The sequence below is a fragment of the Nilaparvata lugens genome, chromosome 3 (genome assembly GCF_014356525.2).
Source record: "Nilaparvata lugens isolate BPH chromosome 3, ASM1435652v1, whole genome shotgun sequence".
Classification (NCBI taxonomy): Eukaryota; Metazoa; Arthropoda; class Insecta; order Hemiptera; family Delphacidae; genus Nilaparvata; species Nilaparvata lugens.
This window is the reverse complement of record NC_052506.1, coordinates 2000090-2017931: the sequence shown is the minus strand read 5'-3', so window position 1 is coordinate 2017931 and position 17842 is coordinate 2000090. Positions and strand designations below refer to the sequence as shown.

Sequence of the window (17842 nt, the reverse complement as noted above, 5' to 3'; positions counted from 1 at the left end):
GTCTTTCCTTCCAAATCTGATAACTATACCTCAATCTAGGTTGTGAGATATATTCAAAAGGAAAAGCCAACACTCAATGATCTTATCAGAATCAGTTTTATTCCGTCCATTCTATAAATTATACACAAAAATTATCAACATAGAATTTATAATTTTCAAGATTCAATTTAAAAATTCTTTAATAGTACAAGATTTGTGCTGTGAAACAATTATGAATTGGAATGATAGCCCCAATTTTAGCAAAGAAGGAGTCGTATGGTACAATACAATTCATTTAAAACTTGGCAGTGAGTAAAAGGTAGACTAAGATGGAAGTCTGGGCCCTTTAATGCTGTCAGTATTAAATCGTACCTACTCTAGCTGTTTTAATACATCAAAATTCAAATATTATGAATTTGAAAATAAATTTTCATGAATATTGTGAAAATTTAGCTAAAAATTTCTGAAACAATAGATGAGTTGGATAATTTTAGTTCAAATCAGAAAATCGTACCGTACCTACTCTAGCTGTTTTATACATCAAAATTCAAATATTAGAAAATAAAATATTATAAAGAATTTGAAAATTTCTGAAACAATAGATGAGTTGGATAATTTTAGTTCAAATCAGAAAATATCTACTGAATTACGACTGGTAGAGTTATTGATTGTATTATACTTATTTTCACATCAATATAACTCTGTAATATATATGAAGGCCACTCCATATCCTAGTTGAATCTTGATAAATTTGCTTACAATATTGGTTACATTATATAGAAATTTTGATTAGGTACTTTTTCAAATATATTATTAGCTTTCACTAAAATTTCCCAGAAATATGTTTCGATTAGTTACTATTATTCAGTTGGATAGAATCATGGTAATCAATTTTTCTCATCATAATTATTGAAGAAAAAAATAATCCTAAACAATTAAAATCATTTGTGATCAAAATTAATTATCATTGTAATAGAATATAACAGAGCTAATCTGATATTACACTATATAACTCATTCATCATAAACATTAGGCTAATTCAAAATAACATTGGAAAAATATTCGCACAGTTCATAATAGCTTCATACGTACGCACCAATATTAATTATAATATTATCTAACCTAACTTTTCTATTATTAACAAAAAAAGAAGAAAATAGTTATCGAATAGTTAATTAAATTATAATTAAAAATAATAGTTGAATATTCACAAACTGTATACAATTTAAATATTCATCAATTGAACACCTAGCAGCTATTCATAAATACTTTGGTTCATTGAATAGAAATAGAGATAAAATTATTAAATAAATATAGATATTTTGCTGAATAATTAATAGCTTGAATACATTGTTAAACAAGTTGTTAATTTGGAAGTACCGTATCAAAACTTTATTGAAACAGGAATAGGTAACAAAATAGTAGAAACTGCTAAATAAATTTGATGGCTACAGAGTTTTTCAATTATTTTAAAACTGTCTTATCGAAATTATTTCCTCTTTCTTCATCACATCATGAGACTATTATACTTTTTTTGTTTCTATTATGTTGGATATTAATATCTATAGGATATAACAGACAATTACAAGCACAAGCATATTATCCATTTCTGAAACACTTATTGACATGGGCTGCTTTTAAATTAATAAAACAAAATAAATCTTATAGCACCCTTTATTCTTTAAAAAACTTCAAAATAGAAAGTTTAAAGTTTTTCAAAGTATAAAGGGTGCTATAAGATTTATTTTGTTTTATTAGGCTATCCAATTCTGATAATATACAAACTCATTTTCCCGACAGCAAATGAATAATTCATTTAGCAAATGAAAAATTGGAAAAATCACAATTTATTGATATTACAAGTAGCCTAGCCCATTATTTGTATCCGATTCTCATAAATTTTCAAAATATATAGAAACGCAGCTAAGAGTTACAAATTATTGTGGAAGTACAAAAATGTATTCATTTTAAAGTGAAACCCGTTTTATTTTTCAAATAAGAATTGTAGAGAAAAACTGATTGAAGTAAGTAGGCTATGAGAAAATATTGATTGATACGAGCAGAAAGCAACATTTTGGAGTAGAATAAAATTGGAGAAATTAATAAAAATTTGTACGAAAATAAAAAAAATGCTAGAAGCGAAAAGTTTCTCATTTGCTGACCTTTTCTATAGAACAGCATAAACTAGAATAGTTTCACATAATATCTACCTAACTATATATACAATATTTATATCTCAACAAGCTCTCATGTTTTACCACTCATAATTTGATAAATTTATAATAAAAGTACACTTTTCAATAACTTAAGGTACTCAGCGATATAACTAACACTCAGCTAAATTTATAAGAACACTGGAAACAGTCAAACAACTTATAACAATTAACAGAATTGATACAAAATAAAAGTAGAATGATCTGATAAATTTGAATTCAAACTTGATACGAATATAGGTTAATTTAATTTAAATTTATAAGCCTAATCCGACCAACATTGAATTTATCCAACATCAAATCTATTTTTGTGAAAAACTGCACATTGATGAATAAATGTTAAAGAACAGCTGAAACATTTATAGATCCCATGTGATTGAATGAGAGGCTACACACCAGATGTCCCCTTTCTGCACCTCTTATTCATTTTCAAAACTTGTACATTCTTATTGGAGCTTTCAAACTCATTGAAATAGTGCAAATATTTTGGCTTGTACAATTTCAAGGTTTACCGCTGCTCTCTCCGTTTCCATTCATTTTTCAAATTTTCAAACTCTACCTTCAATGTCTTTAATGAGGTTTCCTTTAAGGTCTTCAATAAGGTCTCATAGAGATTCAAGTTTCAAAACTGTTTTGACTATTTTATGAGACCTTTAGATGTTCACACAAATAGACCCACTTGAGTTTTTGAAAGTGTTAAATTATTGAACTTCTCTAGTAGTAGTAAATCCTAATATAATTGATACATACATCAGCACTCAATTTGCTAACAATTTTCTATTGAAATAATATTTGAAATTTTAGGATTTTGTTATAGTTTTTGAAATCACAACAGTGGATAGTTGAAGTTATAAGCTGCTGGATATAATTAACTCTAGAGACTGCAGTGTTCTGAGTGTAGTATACTTGGTAAGGCATATCATTTGTAGGCCACAGCGTAGATGGACGTATGCTATCTGAAACACAAATTTAAAAACAAATGTATTTGCCCTATCAGAATCAAAATATTTTCTCATATTTACACAATAAACTAAATAGAATCACTTGACTTGTATGCGGGCTACTTCATTGAAATTATCAAAAACAATATAAAAAAATGAAGTACACTCTTATTGACCGAGCGAAGTGAGGTCTAAGATTCAAGTCGACGGTTTGGCATTACTCTTATGTTTAAATGTTTATATGTTGCGCATTTACGGCGAAACGCGGTAATAGATTTTCATGAAATTTGACAGGTATGTTCCTTTTTTAATTGCGCGTCGACGTATATACAAGGTTTTTGGAAATTTTGCATTTCAGGGAGAATATAAAAGGAAAAAGGAGCCTCCCTCATACGCCAATATTGGAGTGAAAATCAGACTATAGAATTATTCATCATAAATCAGCTGACAAGTGATGACACAGAAGTGTAGAGAAGCCTGTCTATTGCTGTATTTCCATAAGGTCTATAGTTTCAATCAGGTACTTGTGGATGATAATACTGCGTGAGGTCTACTATTCACAGAACTACTAGTATAAAATATTTTGAATTTTGTATTTTTTCTTTAAGGGCTTATCTTCTATCTTCCTCTATACATAAAAGCGAAATGGCACTCACTGACTCACTCACTCACTCGCAGAACTAAAAATCTACCGGACCAAAAACGTTCAAATTTGGTAGGAATGTTCAGTTGGCCATTTAGAGGCGCACTAAGAACGGATTTGGAAAAATTTCCAAAGATACGCCCAGAATTAGCGTTTTTCCAGCGTTATATTGCTTTTTCTCAGATTTATCGAGAACAAATGAACAGAGATCATTCAAATTTAGTACAGAAGCTGAGCTAGGGTGTAATAATGTTGTGTTAGAATGAATTTGCAATAACGTCAAAGATAAGCCGAAAATTAGCGTTTTTTCCAGCGTTTTTTTGCGCTTTCTCAGTTTTATCGAGAACAAATGAACAGAAATTGTTCAAATTTAGTACAGAAGCTAAGCTAGGGTGTAATAATGTTGTGTTAGAATGAATTTGCAATAACGTCAAAGATAAGCCGAAAATTAGCGTTTTTTCCAGCGTTTTTTTGCGCTTTCTCAGTTTTATCGAGAACAAATGAACAGAAATTGTTCAAATTTAGTACACATGCTAAGCTAGGGTGTAATAATGTTGTGTTTTAAGGAATTTGAAATAACGCCAAAGATACGCCTAATATTAGCGGTTTCTTTGCGTTTTCTCAGTTCTTTCATCAAGTAATAGACAGAAAATGTTCAAATTTGGTACAGAGGTTTAGCTAGGGTCTAAAAATTTTGTGATGAAGTGACTTTATTATTTCATCAGAGATACGCCCAAAATCAGTGTTTTTCCAACATTTTTCTCAGCTTCTCTGCATTTTCTCAGTTTGACTTTCCTTGAAATGAGAAATGCAGGCGAGCGAAGCGAGCCCGCTGATCTCATTTTTGGACGATCGGGGGTCCAGGGGGCGGAGCCCCCTTGTTAGACGGATATGGTGAGCGAAGCGAGCCTGTCGGCTAGTATCAAATATAAATTAAAATAGAAATCCAAGTATCATTATTTTATAAAATTATTTACCTACTCACAACATGTTTAGGCTATATGATGCCATTATCAAGCTTGAGTGAGTGAATACATTTTGAAAAGGGTACTCGGATTTCTATTTTTATTTATTTTAAACTATGTTTGAAATGTTTTAAAATTTAAATTGGTTAAAATAAGAGGGTACTTTATGTTTTTATATTGTTTATAATAACACAGTAAACTATTGGAATAAATAAATGAAATATTATTCCTTAATTGTGCGGTACATTTTTAGCAGTAGCAATATCCTATTATATTAAGCGAGCAATTTCTGTATGTCTGTTTAAATTTTATAATCTGGTTATTTATGTTCAACTGATCTCGAAAACGGCTCACTGATTTTCACGAAATTTGGAACATAGTAGGTTTATGATATAAAAAATCCGATTTCACTAGGTCTCATCCTTGGGAAAACTGGCTGAACGACATTAAAAAGATAATTCATCCTTGGCTGAATCAGCTGAGACTTTCGTCGTCTGTGGATAATAAAAAAGTGAGTGAGCGAGTGAGTATGTGAAAAATCAAAATATCGCATCCCCGAAATTCATAAGCTGACGTATAGCCAGCTGTAAAATATAAACACGATCATTTTAGAGAATTGTGTTCTGTTTATCAATGAATAAAAATCTGGTGTGGCGCACTCACACAACTTTCCTTGCCGTTATGAAAATTGATCACTGACGCTAGTGTTCCCGTGCATCTCAAGTCTACTATTCAAATATTTGAGCCAGCTGGTGACAGGGCAATAACGCTGGAGACACACATGAGGTCTGCTATCTCTTCATAGTGAATGATTTAATAGAATCAACAATAATTTGCAATTGAATAATCACATTTTCTCGAATTTAAAGCTTATTTTTAAATTTAGGTGAAAATGTTACTGAACATTAATTGTAGAGATTTTCATGCTCAATCTACTCCACTTGATTTTTTTTGTTTCAATTGTATCTGAAGCCTGATAATTGGGAATCTATCTGCATTGATGGGACGGAGCTCCTGAAATTTTTACAGATATGGGACTTGTGGCAGTTGATAGAGCTTATCGATGACTATTTTAGGTATGAATTTGATCAAAATCGTTGGAGCCGTTTCCGAGAAAATCACGAAAAACCCTGTTTTTGACAACATTTTCGCCATTTTAGCCGCCATCTTGAATTGCATTTGATCGAAATTGTTCGTGTCGGTTCCTTATAGTGAAAGGACCTTAAGTTCCAAATTTCAAGTCATTCCGTTAATTGGGAGATGAGATATCGTGTACACAGACGCACATACACTCATATACACACACACACACACACACACACACACACACACCACACACACACACACACACACACACACACACACACACAAATACAGACCAATACCCAAAAACCAGTTTTTTGGACTCAGGGGACCTTGAAACGTATAGAAATTTAGAAATTGGGGTACCTTAATTTTTTTCGGAAAGCAATACTTTCCTTATCTATGGTAATAGGGCAAGGAAAGTAAAAATAACGAGCGGAGCTGGGTGCCCCGATATTAATAATAAATGAGTGTCTTGGATGGCTCAGGTCTACTGAGGCCAACTTCAATTAAATCTAAAAATCAACAATTCATTTTCTAGTATTTTTGCTAAATACTAACTATAATTCTGTAGGGAGAATTATTTTTACAATTCCAATTACTAATAACACATCATGTTCAATCTACAATGATGACAGCTAAAAAAAAATTAAAAATTGGTGAACTAGAACCCCATAAATGGCGATTTTGCAATGCTTCACGGGATTGTGTCATGACCTGTATTCATAGACTTTGGGAGCTAGAAAAGGATAGCTCGCTATCTGCTTTGTAGAAATGATAAACAAGGATAGCAGCAACAATGTTGATCGAATACTGCCATTATAACGTGAACTTCACTAAAATGCTTGGACACAAACACACAAAGTCAATTCAAAATTAGTTTATTTTTGAAGAGACTTGAAAAGTTGTCAAAAATCCACTTTATTTCAATAGAGATTATTATATTTCACAGGAGCATGCTTTCGTGTGTTTAATCTATCTTATTTTTAGTTTTTTTATGATTGGTGAACTCACCATTTGTGCATTAGCAGTAGAATCGTGCAATCAAAATTGATGAAATTAGAGCGAATGATATCCTCAACTCTGCTGCTCCCGAACCGGCTGCAGCCTGGTCTTTACGTTCCGATTCTGCAATATCAGCAAAATTCAATTATTAAAAATTTGAAAAAAATATCAAGATAGGTAATGAATAGGGATAAGGCTTTAAAAAAAATGAAAAAAATCTCTATTAGGCGGAGTTAGGTAGTTCTAAATGTGTTATAGTGGGGTCCACGTTATAATGACAGTGGATAAAGATAGATAGCGATGCCGATTCTCTGCATTAATCAACTATATTTCTACACTGTCAAAAACATAATTGTCATCGTTGTGGACCTAGAAAAGGATAGTACCACCGGCTTTGTTGAATGATAGACAAGGATAGCAAAACCAAAGTTGATCAAATACTGTCATTATAACGTGGACCTCACTTTAGGAGTTAGGCTTCGTGTTATTTTGTCGAAATAATTGTTGAAAATTATAAACATTTTAGTAAAACACTACTTTTAGTAAAACCTGGTATAGCAAAGAGAAAAGATAGCATAAGAAGATATCCCATGGTGTTGTGTATCAAGTTGAGATGACACTGAACCATATTGTGCTGATACTGTATCATGCGTGGTGAAACTGTATCATGTGTGTGGTGATACTGTATCATTTTGTGGTGATACTGTATCATGTATGATGATACCATAGAGAAAAGTGAGCATAAGAAGATATCCCATGGTGTTGTGTATCAAGTTGAGATGATACTGTATCATATTGTGTAATTGAAAATGATTCTATATGTTGTTCATACACAAATACTTCTTTCACTAGATTTAATCAACTTTTTATCTTTCAAGTAATATTGTAAATATTCAATAATTCCTTTTGAGCACGTCAGTTCAAAAGTTTTATTGTGTCATTCTTTGAAGTTAGAACAATAACATCCCCCGTTACCTCCTCCCATCATCCGCTATATTCTTCAAAATCATGAAGGAATAGTTATTTGTGCAACTAGTGCGCAAAGTGACAGTTTGCTGCACCGAAAGAAACGTTTACGCCCGAGCCGTAGGCGAGGGCGGAATGGTTTCTTGAGTGCAGCAGAGGAACTTTGCGCACGTATTTCACATTAAGTTTTTCCTACAGTTAGACTACCATTGAATATGAAAAGTGGGTAATTATGGGTAAAATTGCCTGAAATCCATCAAATGTTTTTCTGTGTAATTTTATTATTGATAAAAACCTTAATTTATTGTCAAATTGAATAAAAATGTTGTCCTTGGTTATAATATCTACTTAATAATTTGCTCGTTGTGCTTCGTTGCACCTCTGCTCACTATAGCAGCCACAGCAGTCACTGTTACCAACTTCATTTTGATTTTGCTGCACTGTTGCTCCATATAACCTACTAAGTATTTTGCGTTGCCATGTTACAAATCTGGAGTGCAGAATAGTATATTTCGCACCTAGGGCCGAAAATGAGACTTTTCCGGCTCGAAATCGGTTTTCAAGTCCGAGGCCGTAGGCCGAGGACTAGAAAAGATTGAGAGCCGGAAAAACATTTTTGCCCGTGGTGCGAACGCTATTTTTCGCCACACAGAGAAATAAACAATATATATGAGAATAATTGTTTATTAAGCAGTTCCGAAAACAAAAGTGGAAGGTCATAGCTCTAGCTATTAGTATAGTTATTAGTATCTAGTTATTAAATTATAGAAAACTGAAGAATACATAATACTTGGAAACCTCACAGAATCATATTGATTTTTCCAATACATCAATAAATTTTAGTTCTATTAGGATCCTCCTCAATTTGAATCAGGCAGCCTTTTGTTTTCCCAATTCCAAAAAAAATACCTAAAATACTCGTTTCACTGTGAATTTGTGTCTGATAGTAGCCTACATTATAACTGAAGAATAAAAATTATTACTCATTTTATTGTGATCTATTCATGTTTTTCTTATGAAATTCAATAAATTATAGGCCTACAGCATGAAGACTATGTCCAATTCATTTGTACTGGTGGCAAAATTTTACATTGAAAATAATTATTTGATAAAATCCAAGTTCAATAGTAATGAAAACAAATTCCTTCAAAAAATAATTGATAATAATACGTTTCGAGGGAAAAAATTAAGAACAAAAAATGGGAAGCATCGAGGGATTTGAACCGAGGTACCATCGCTCCGTAAGCAAGCTTCTTACCGCTGCGCTACATAGACGTTGGTAAATGGTAGTCTTATAACCTGCTGATAAAAATACACACTTTGGGCTATGGAACTTCAATTAGCCTACGGTAGCATAGATGAATTTGAACATTAATATTCTGAAAAATCTAGAAGGAAAATAGAAATTTGGGCTTCCAGGTGCACGAGATTGATATTTTTAGAATCTGTGTTAAAATTTGGAGATCTAAATCATTCCCGTTTTCCGGTATGCAATCCACAAGTTGACATGTTTTGATGCGAACAAACACAACCCCACTCTCTCTTATTATATAGAAGAAGAAGATATCTTACCTCTATTTCATTCATCCAAATAAAATGATAGTATATTACTGCAGAATACTTTATTCAATTCTAGAAGCATAAACTGATTCTGTTTCATAAACTATTTGTTAAAACGTTCAGCACCATGGATATTGCCCAAGTAGTTCCAAAACTATCCACCAGGTTTTGTGATAAACGCAGTACTATGAGGTTTGAGGTTAGATTCTATTATACTCTGAAAATTGAATTTGAGTAGTTTATAATATCTTATTTGTATTTCATTCATCCAAATGAAATGATAGTATCTTATTGCAAAATACTTTATTCAATTCTAGAAGCATAAACTGATTCTGTTTCAAAAACTATTTTGTAAACCCGTTCATATCAAATCAGAATCAGCTGTTATTCAAGGTCATTTTACAGCCCTAGGGCCGTAAAGTTTTACCGGCCTGGTCGGAAAACAATCACTTTCGGCCACCATATGACGCACGTAAACCAGCTCATTACATCCAAGTGTGGCGAAAAAATTTTTCCCGCACTAGAGCGGAAAAGTGATTCTTTGCGTTCTGTAATCAGTGCAGCAATGGCCACTTTTCAAGGTAACTGTAGGAAAAGTATATTGTTATGTATAATGTATAACTCTTTCTTGAGTCATGACATCAAGAAATCCAATTTTATAATGATGATTCGATTTTTCTTTATAAATGCAACTATTTATAAACTGAGCTATTACTTCATAAAGGTTACTTTAAGACTTTTATAATAATCAATTGGAAGTGGAGTGATGTAATTTTATTTATTTTAGTCAATATTCTAGTAGTGCCCACTTCACTCTGCATTTTTCAATTTGCATGAATTCTTATTTGATTCCCATCACACTTCATCCAGGCTTTGGACAGAGAAGACAAACAATACTCCCCACAATAACAATACTTCACTATCACACCCTCTCTCACACACACATTCACTTTCTCTCTTACTAGCCACCCTTAGTACAAAGTGGCAACAGTGTTGGTAGAGACGGGTGGTGGTGTCAAATGCAAGCTTTGACCTTGAGGGACCCATTTTCGTTTGGCCAACTATAACACACGACAAAGTCAATTCAAAATTAGTTTATTTTTGAAGAAACTTGAAAAGTTGTCAAAAATCCACTTTATTTCAATAGAGATTATTATATTTCACAGGAGCATGCTTTCGTGTGTTTAATCTATCTTATTTTTAGTTTTTTTTATGATTGGTGAACTCACCATTTGTGCATTAGCAGTAGAATCGTGCAATCAAAATTGATGAAATTAGAGCGAATGATATCCTCAACTCTGCTGCTCCCGAACCGGCTGCAGCCTGGTCTTTACGTTCCGATTCTGCAATATCAGCAAAATTCAATTATTAAAAATTTGAAAAAAATATCAAGATAGGTAATGAATAGGGATAAGGCTTTAAAAAAAATGAAAAAAATCTATTAGGCGGAGTTAGTTCTAAATGTGTTATAGTGGGGTCCACGTTATAATGACAGTGGATAAAGATAGAAGAATAGCGATGCCGATTCTCTGCATTAATCAACTATATTTCTACACTGTCAAAAACATAATTGTCATCGTTGTGGACCTAGAAAAGGATAGTACCACCGGCTTTGTTGAATGATAGACAAGGATAGCAAAACCAAAGTTGATCAAATACTGTCATTATAACGTGGACCTCACTTTAGGAGTTAGGCTTCGTGTTATTTTGTCGAAATAATTGTTGAAAATTATAAACATTTTAGTAAAACACTACTTTTAGTAAAACCTGGTATAGCAAAGAGAAAAGATAGCATAAGAAGATATCCCATGGTGTTGTGTATCAAGTTGAGATGACACTGAACCATATTGTGCTGATACTGTATCATGCGTGGTGAAACTGTATCATGTGTGTGGTGATACTGTATCATTTTGTGGTGATACTGTATCATGTATGATGATACCATAGAGAAAAGTGAGCATAAGAAGATATCCCATGGTGTTGTGTATCAAGTTGAGATGATACTGTATCATATTGTGTAATTGAAAATGATTCTATATGTTGTTCATACACAAATACTTCTTTCACTAGATTTAATCAACTTTTTATCTTTCAAGTAATATTGTAAATATTCAATAATTCCTTTTTAGAACCGAGTTTTTTTTTATCATTAACCTAACCTAACCTAACCTAACCTAACCTAACTCTCTCTCCCCACACACAGATTTGTCCAAGTGGGGAAAATTCACAAGTGCTTTATATTCTTTTATTCATGCACTGTATTTGTAATAAATTTGTGAATAAAACTCAACTTGTATTTGAATTCGTTTTTTGTAAAAAAAGCCTATTCTATCATATTTTATTCATTCATACAATAAGTACATCATCAAAATGATAGGGAGAGAAAAAACAAGGTAACCTTGTGCTATTCCTCTCCCAAATTTAGATAACACATATTTCGAAATATGTTAAAGCTGGGTTTAGGCCTACATCAAATTTGTTGACAAAATGTTAAAAACTTAATCCTTATACATTCTATAAGATTGAACAAAACTTGACAGACACATCCATGAATGTTCATCATCTGTATGATAAGTTATGTTCAATCTAATAGAATCTATAAGGATTAAGTTATTAACATTTTGTTCGCAGCTTTAGTCTTGAAGTTCTTCAAATTGAACTAGAATCTTTTACAGTAGAAACATAACCTATTTTTTGGACATTTTATTAATTTATCAAAATTTGGGAATGGAATAGATTTGGGCCAAGCCTGTTGTTCCTTCCTAATCATATTTATATGATTTGTGATTATGTCCACGAATAAATGATAATGATAACAGAATTTTCAGTCCTTAAATATGTTCACGAAGTAGATTTTCGAATTAAGATGCTTTGAAACCAAAAATAGAATAGATATCATTATTTTAAAGTAGATAAGATTCACATATTGAAGAAATAATTTCGAAAAAGGAACGAAAGAAATATTCTATAGTTTTATAGACTAGCATAGGTAACCCGTGCTCCACAAGGGTCTCAATTAAGAACTTGACAAACTGAAAATTCGACCTAATGAGATCTTGAAGATTTGAAAATAGGTCCACAACTATCCTCTGTAAATTAAGAATCCATATGCAAGATTTCTAGTTAATCAGTTGAGTTTAGTTCATAAGACTTGTGATGATGCGTCACTCTTGAATTCCCTATCCCCGGTACTTGTATAAGCCAATTCTTTCCTTTATTATATTATATTTTATTCATTTATTTATTCATAGACAATAGATCCAATGCAGGTAAAAACAACAGGCATTCGCCCAAAACTGCTTATATTGAATAAGACTAAGGAATTGTCAAAAAAACACAGATTTATTGATATGGTACATTGTCAACCTTTGATAAACAGTTATATTGTAGGAAAAGGAGATGTCCCAAGGGCCGTGTTCATTTATAGAAGAATTACCAGCAAGTGTTTCCTAGCAAGAAGTTAATTTCATTAGTAATTGTTTAGCAAATCAAATAAAATCCACCATCATTTTTAAACGCAAAACTCATTGACAAACGCTTACCTAGCGGTTCTTGGGCAGAAAGCTCTTCCTTGGGTCTTTCAGGCTCAATAACTGTAAATGCAATGATAGAATGAAGAATAAATGAAAATGAAAATTAACAGAACAAAGCTGCAAGACAAAGTAATCAACCATAATGCCAAATAAATTGTTAAACAGCGGTGCAAAATTGACAGAAATGTGATTATAACTGTACAAAGTCCAGCAATAGAAGAGATCTGATTCAAAAGGTGGTTAACTTACTAAAAACATAGAGTAAATAGAGCATAAGGAGGTATCTCATGGTATAGGACATTTATGTTCCAAATTTATTGGTTTATAAATAGTTAACTTGCTAAAAACATAGAGTAAATAGAGCATAAGGAGGTATCTCATGGTAAAGGACATTCATGTTCCAAATTTGAAGCAAATTTTCGTATGATGGACAAGGATATCAACACTAATTCCAATCAATACTGTCTTTATAATTACGTGGACCTACAGGGTGTGCGACGGAGCATTGTCGTGATGGAGGATTCACGAATCGGCAATCCCCGGACGAACTCGATGAACCTGTCGATAACCGCCCTGGCTCATCGAGTTCGTCCGGGGATCGCCGATTCGTGGATCCTCCATCACGACAATGCTCCGTTGCACACCTGCCTGCTCGTCACCGAGCAGTTGGCCAAACAGTCAAGGGTAACGTTGCCACATCCTCCTTACAGCCCGGATATGGCACCACCGGACTCCTTTTTGTTCCCCAAGATCAAGAGACAACTTAAGGGGACGCGGTTCGGGACTCTGGAAAACGTTCAACGTGCTACGACGAGGGCTCTAGACAGCATAGAGGTTGCCGACTTCTAGGGAGCGTTCAGGGATTAAAAAATCCGGTGACAGCGTGTCATCGACTCCAATGGGGACTACTTTGAAGATCTCTGATGAAAATTGTACTTATTTTGCCAATAAAAAATTTCCTGAGGTCAGTCCGATTACTTATTATACAGACCTTGCCTGTATATAGGCCTAGTGATTGAATTATATGGAGGTATATATGTTGTTCCATCTTTCTCATTTTGTAACTACCATTTAGAACTAAGTGGGATTTATTGCTGGACCCTGTAATTTAAATTAGAAATTTTTAACAAGAAATGAAATAAATGTGAGATATGAGCAAAATTCATAATTTATTATTTTTCAATTGAGAAGTGCTGGATAGAGATGCTTCAATGTGAAAGATATCATTCAACCATAGAAATTTTTGAATTTTCTGTTAATATTGTCTTGAAAATTTCCCCATGCAATACCGTAGTGTATTGTTCTTGTAACATCCCGGCGTTTGAGTAGACTTGTGAACTATTTTTCAAATAGTTATTGTAATTAGTTTGAAACTTAACGAGTTTGTAACTCAATCATTCCTAGTTTGTAACTTGGCTAGTTTTACTGACTAAAGCTGCGTTTACACCAAAGTTATTAACAAAATGTTAATAACTCAATCCTTATTGAATATAACTTATCATCAATTTCCCTTCAATCTAATAGAATCTATAAGGATTAAATTATTAACATTTTGTTAATAACTTTGGTGTAAACGCAGCTTTACAAGCCTGTTAACTTAATAGACAGACCTTTAAGGTGGTGAAGAAAAAGGGAACAAATGTGAGAAGAATTAACAGAAAAGTTATACAGGATGTAGAGATACAAATTGAATAAATTTGATTGTGATTGCAAATAACTATGAATGAAATAATAGCGACAAGTAGCCTGCTGACTTCCACTGACGGAATGTGGATTGTTATAAATCTGAATGAACAAAGTATTTGATTATTAATCTATGAATGGATTTCAATCGTATGAATGAAGTTGTATTCGATTGTCATTTTTGTCAATGATAATAAATTAGAGGGTGATTCCTGATAACCATGGTAAATAGAAGAATTTTCATCTAAATACCGTGCTGATAACTATGAATGGAATATTTGTAATATGTCTATGTTGAATCTATGAATATTTTTGTAATATTTCCATATTTATGCTCTTTTATTTCAATTTACTACAGAATGAATTGATTGATATTCTAATTATACCTATTATTTCTCTGTAGATGGATAGGCACTTATCGTTCTTTTTCAACAAATGGGTGGAATTTATAATGGCAAATAATACAAAAATCCTTGTTTTGTAGGTATATGCGAGCTTGCACTCAATCATCTTCATTACATACTTAAATTTCTAAATCTTTCTTCTTCACAACTCCTTCTCCTACTAGATCTTCACCTACGGTATATCAAGTTATAAATTAAATAATCTTACTTATTATAACACTTTGGATTTGACTCCTATTAGCGGACAAAGTCCAGTAACACATTGTACTTTTTGTGAGTAGTATCATAGAGAAACAATAGCATAAGTAGATGTCCCAAGGGCCGTGTTTATTGATAGAAGAATTACCAGCAAGTGTTTCCTAGCAAGAAGTTAATTTCATTAGTAATTGTTTAGCAAATCAAATAAAATTCACCATCATTTTTAAACGCAAAACTCATTGACAAACGCTTACCTAGCGGTTCTTGGGCAGAAAGCTCTTCCTTGGGTCTTTCAGGCTCAATAACTGTAAATGCAATGATAGAATGAAGCATAAATGAAAATGAAAATTAACAGAACAAAGCTGCAAGACAAAGTAATCAACCATAATGCCAAATAAATTGTTAAACAGCGGTGCAAAATTGACAGAAATGTGATTATCACTGTACAAAGTCCAGCAATAGAAGAGATCTGATTCAAAAGGTGGTTAACTTACTAAAAACATAGAGTAAATAGAGCATAAGGAGGTATCCCATGGTAAAGGACATTCATGTTCCAAATTTGAAGCAAATTTTCATATGATGGACAAGGATATCAACACTAATTCCAATCAATACTGTCTTTATAATTACGTGGATCTACAGGGTGTGCGACGGAGCATTGTCGTGATGGAGGATCCACGAATCGGCAATCCCCTGACGAACTCGATGAACCCGTCGATAACCGCCCTGGCTCATCGAGTTCGTCCGGGGATTGCCGATTCGTGGATCCTCCATCACGACAATGCTCCGTCGCACACCTGCCTGCTTGTCACCGAGCAGTTGGCCAAACAGTCAAGGGTAACGTTGCCACATCCTCTTTACAGCCCGGATATGGCACCACCGGACTTCTTTTTGTTCCCCAAGATCAAGAGACAACTTAAGGGGACGCGGTTCGGGACTCTGGAAAACGTTCAACGTGCTACGACGAGGGCTCTAGACAGCATAGAGGTTGCCGACTTCTAGGGAGCGTTCAGGGATAAAAAATCCGGTGACAGCGTGTCATCGACTCCAATGGGGACTATTTTGAAGATCTCTGATGAAAAATTGTACATATTTTGCCAATAAAAAAATTTCCTGAGGTCTGTCCGGTTACTTATTATACAGACCTTGCCTGTATATAGGCCTAGTGATTGAAATATATGGAGGTATATGTTGTTCCATCTTTCTCATTTTGTAACTACAACTTAGAACTAAGTGGGATTTATTTGCTGGACCCTGTAATTTAAATTAGAAATTTTTAACAAGAAATGAAATAAATGTGAGATATGAGCAAAATTCATAATTTATTATTTTTCAATTGAGAAGTGCTGGATAGAGGTGCTTCAATGTGAAAGATATCATTCAACCATAGACATTTTTGAATTTTCTGTTAATATTGTCTTGAAAATTTCCCCATGCAATACCGTAGTGTATTGTTCTTGTAACATGCCGGCGTTTGAGCAGACTAACTTGTGAACTAGTTTTCAAATAGTTATTGTAATTAGTTTGAAACTTAACAAGTTTGTAACTCAATCATTCCTAGTTTGTAACTTGGCTAGTTTGACTGACTAAAGCTGCGTTTACACCAAAGTTATTAACAAAATGTTAATAACTCAATATTTATTGAATATAACTTATCATCAAGTTCCTTTCAATCTAATAGAATCTATAAGGATTAAATTATTAACATTTTGTTAATAACTTTGGTGTCAAGGCAGCTTTACAAGCCTGTTAACTTAATAGACAGACCTTTAAGGTGGTGAAGAAAAAGAGAACAAATGTGAGAAGAATTAACAGAAAAGTTATACAGGATGTAGAGATACAAATTAAATAAATTTGATTGTGATTGCAAATAACTATGAATGAAATAATAGCTACAAGTAGCCTGCTGACTTCTACTGACGGAATGTGGATTGTTAATAATCTGAATGAACAAAGTATTTGATTATTAATCTATGAATGGATTTCAATCGTATGAATGAAGTTGTATTCGATTGTCATTTTTGTCAATGATAATAAATTAGAGGGTGATTCCTGATAACCATGGTAAATAGAAGAATTTTCATCTAAATACCGTGCTGATAACTATGAATGGAATATTTGTAATATGTCTATGTTGAATCTATGAATATTTTTGTAATATTTCCATATTTATGCTCTTTTATTTCAATTTACTACAGGATGAATTGATTGGTATTCTAATTATACCTATTATTTCTCTGTAGATGGATAGGCACTTATCGTTCTTTTTCAACAAATGGGTGGAATTTATAATGGCAAATAATACAAAAATCCTTGTTTTGTATGTATCATCTCAATCATCAATCATTTTCATTACATACGTTCTTTTTCTACAAATGGGTGGAATTCATAATGACAAATGATACAAAAATCCTTGTTTTGTATGTATATGCGAGCTTGCACTCTATCATCTTCATTACATACTTAAATTTCTAAATCTTTCTTCTTCCCAACTCCTTCTCCTACTAAATCTTCACCTACGGTATATCAAGTTATAAATTAAATAATCTTACTTATAACACTTTGGATTTGACTCCTATTAGCGGACAAAGTCCAGTAACACACTGTACTTTTTGTGAGTAGTATCATAGAGAAACAATAGCATAAGTACATATCCCATGGTATAGGGC

The 17842-nt window shown here is 32.9% G+C and overlaps 1 protein-coding gene across 3 annotated transcripts in view; it reads right to left on the bottom strand.

The window, feature by feature from the left end:
* Positions 1-77: 77 nt before the first annotated feature.
* The window catches only part of LOC111048683 (opioid-binding protein/cell adhesion molecule homolog), a 210080-nt gene continuing 192315 nt past the window's right edge, over positions 78-17842 (bottom strand). The window contains exons 10-12 of one of the 3 annotated variants that reach the window (XM_039422589.1): positions 15428-15478; positions 10585-10698; positions 78-3148 (exon numbers count right to left, since the gene is read on the bottom strand). In XM_039422589.1, coding sequence (XP_039278523.1) covers positions 10595-10698; positions 15428-15478 — 155 coding nt within the window. In that variant the 3' untranslated portion in view covers positions 78-3148; positions 10585-10594. Of the gene's footprint in view, positions 3149-10584; positions 10699-12897; positions 12949-15427; positions 15479-17842 lie in introns of all 3 variants that reach the window. The other 2 variants (XM_039422591.1, XM_039422592.1) reach the window with 2 other exon arrangements.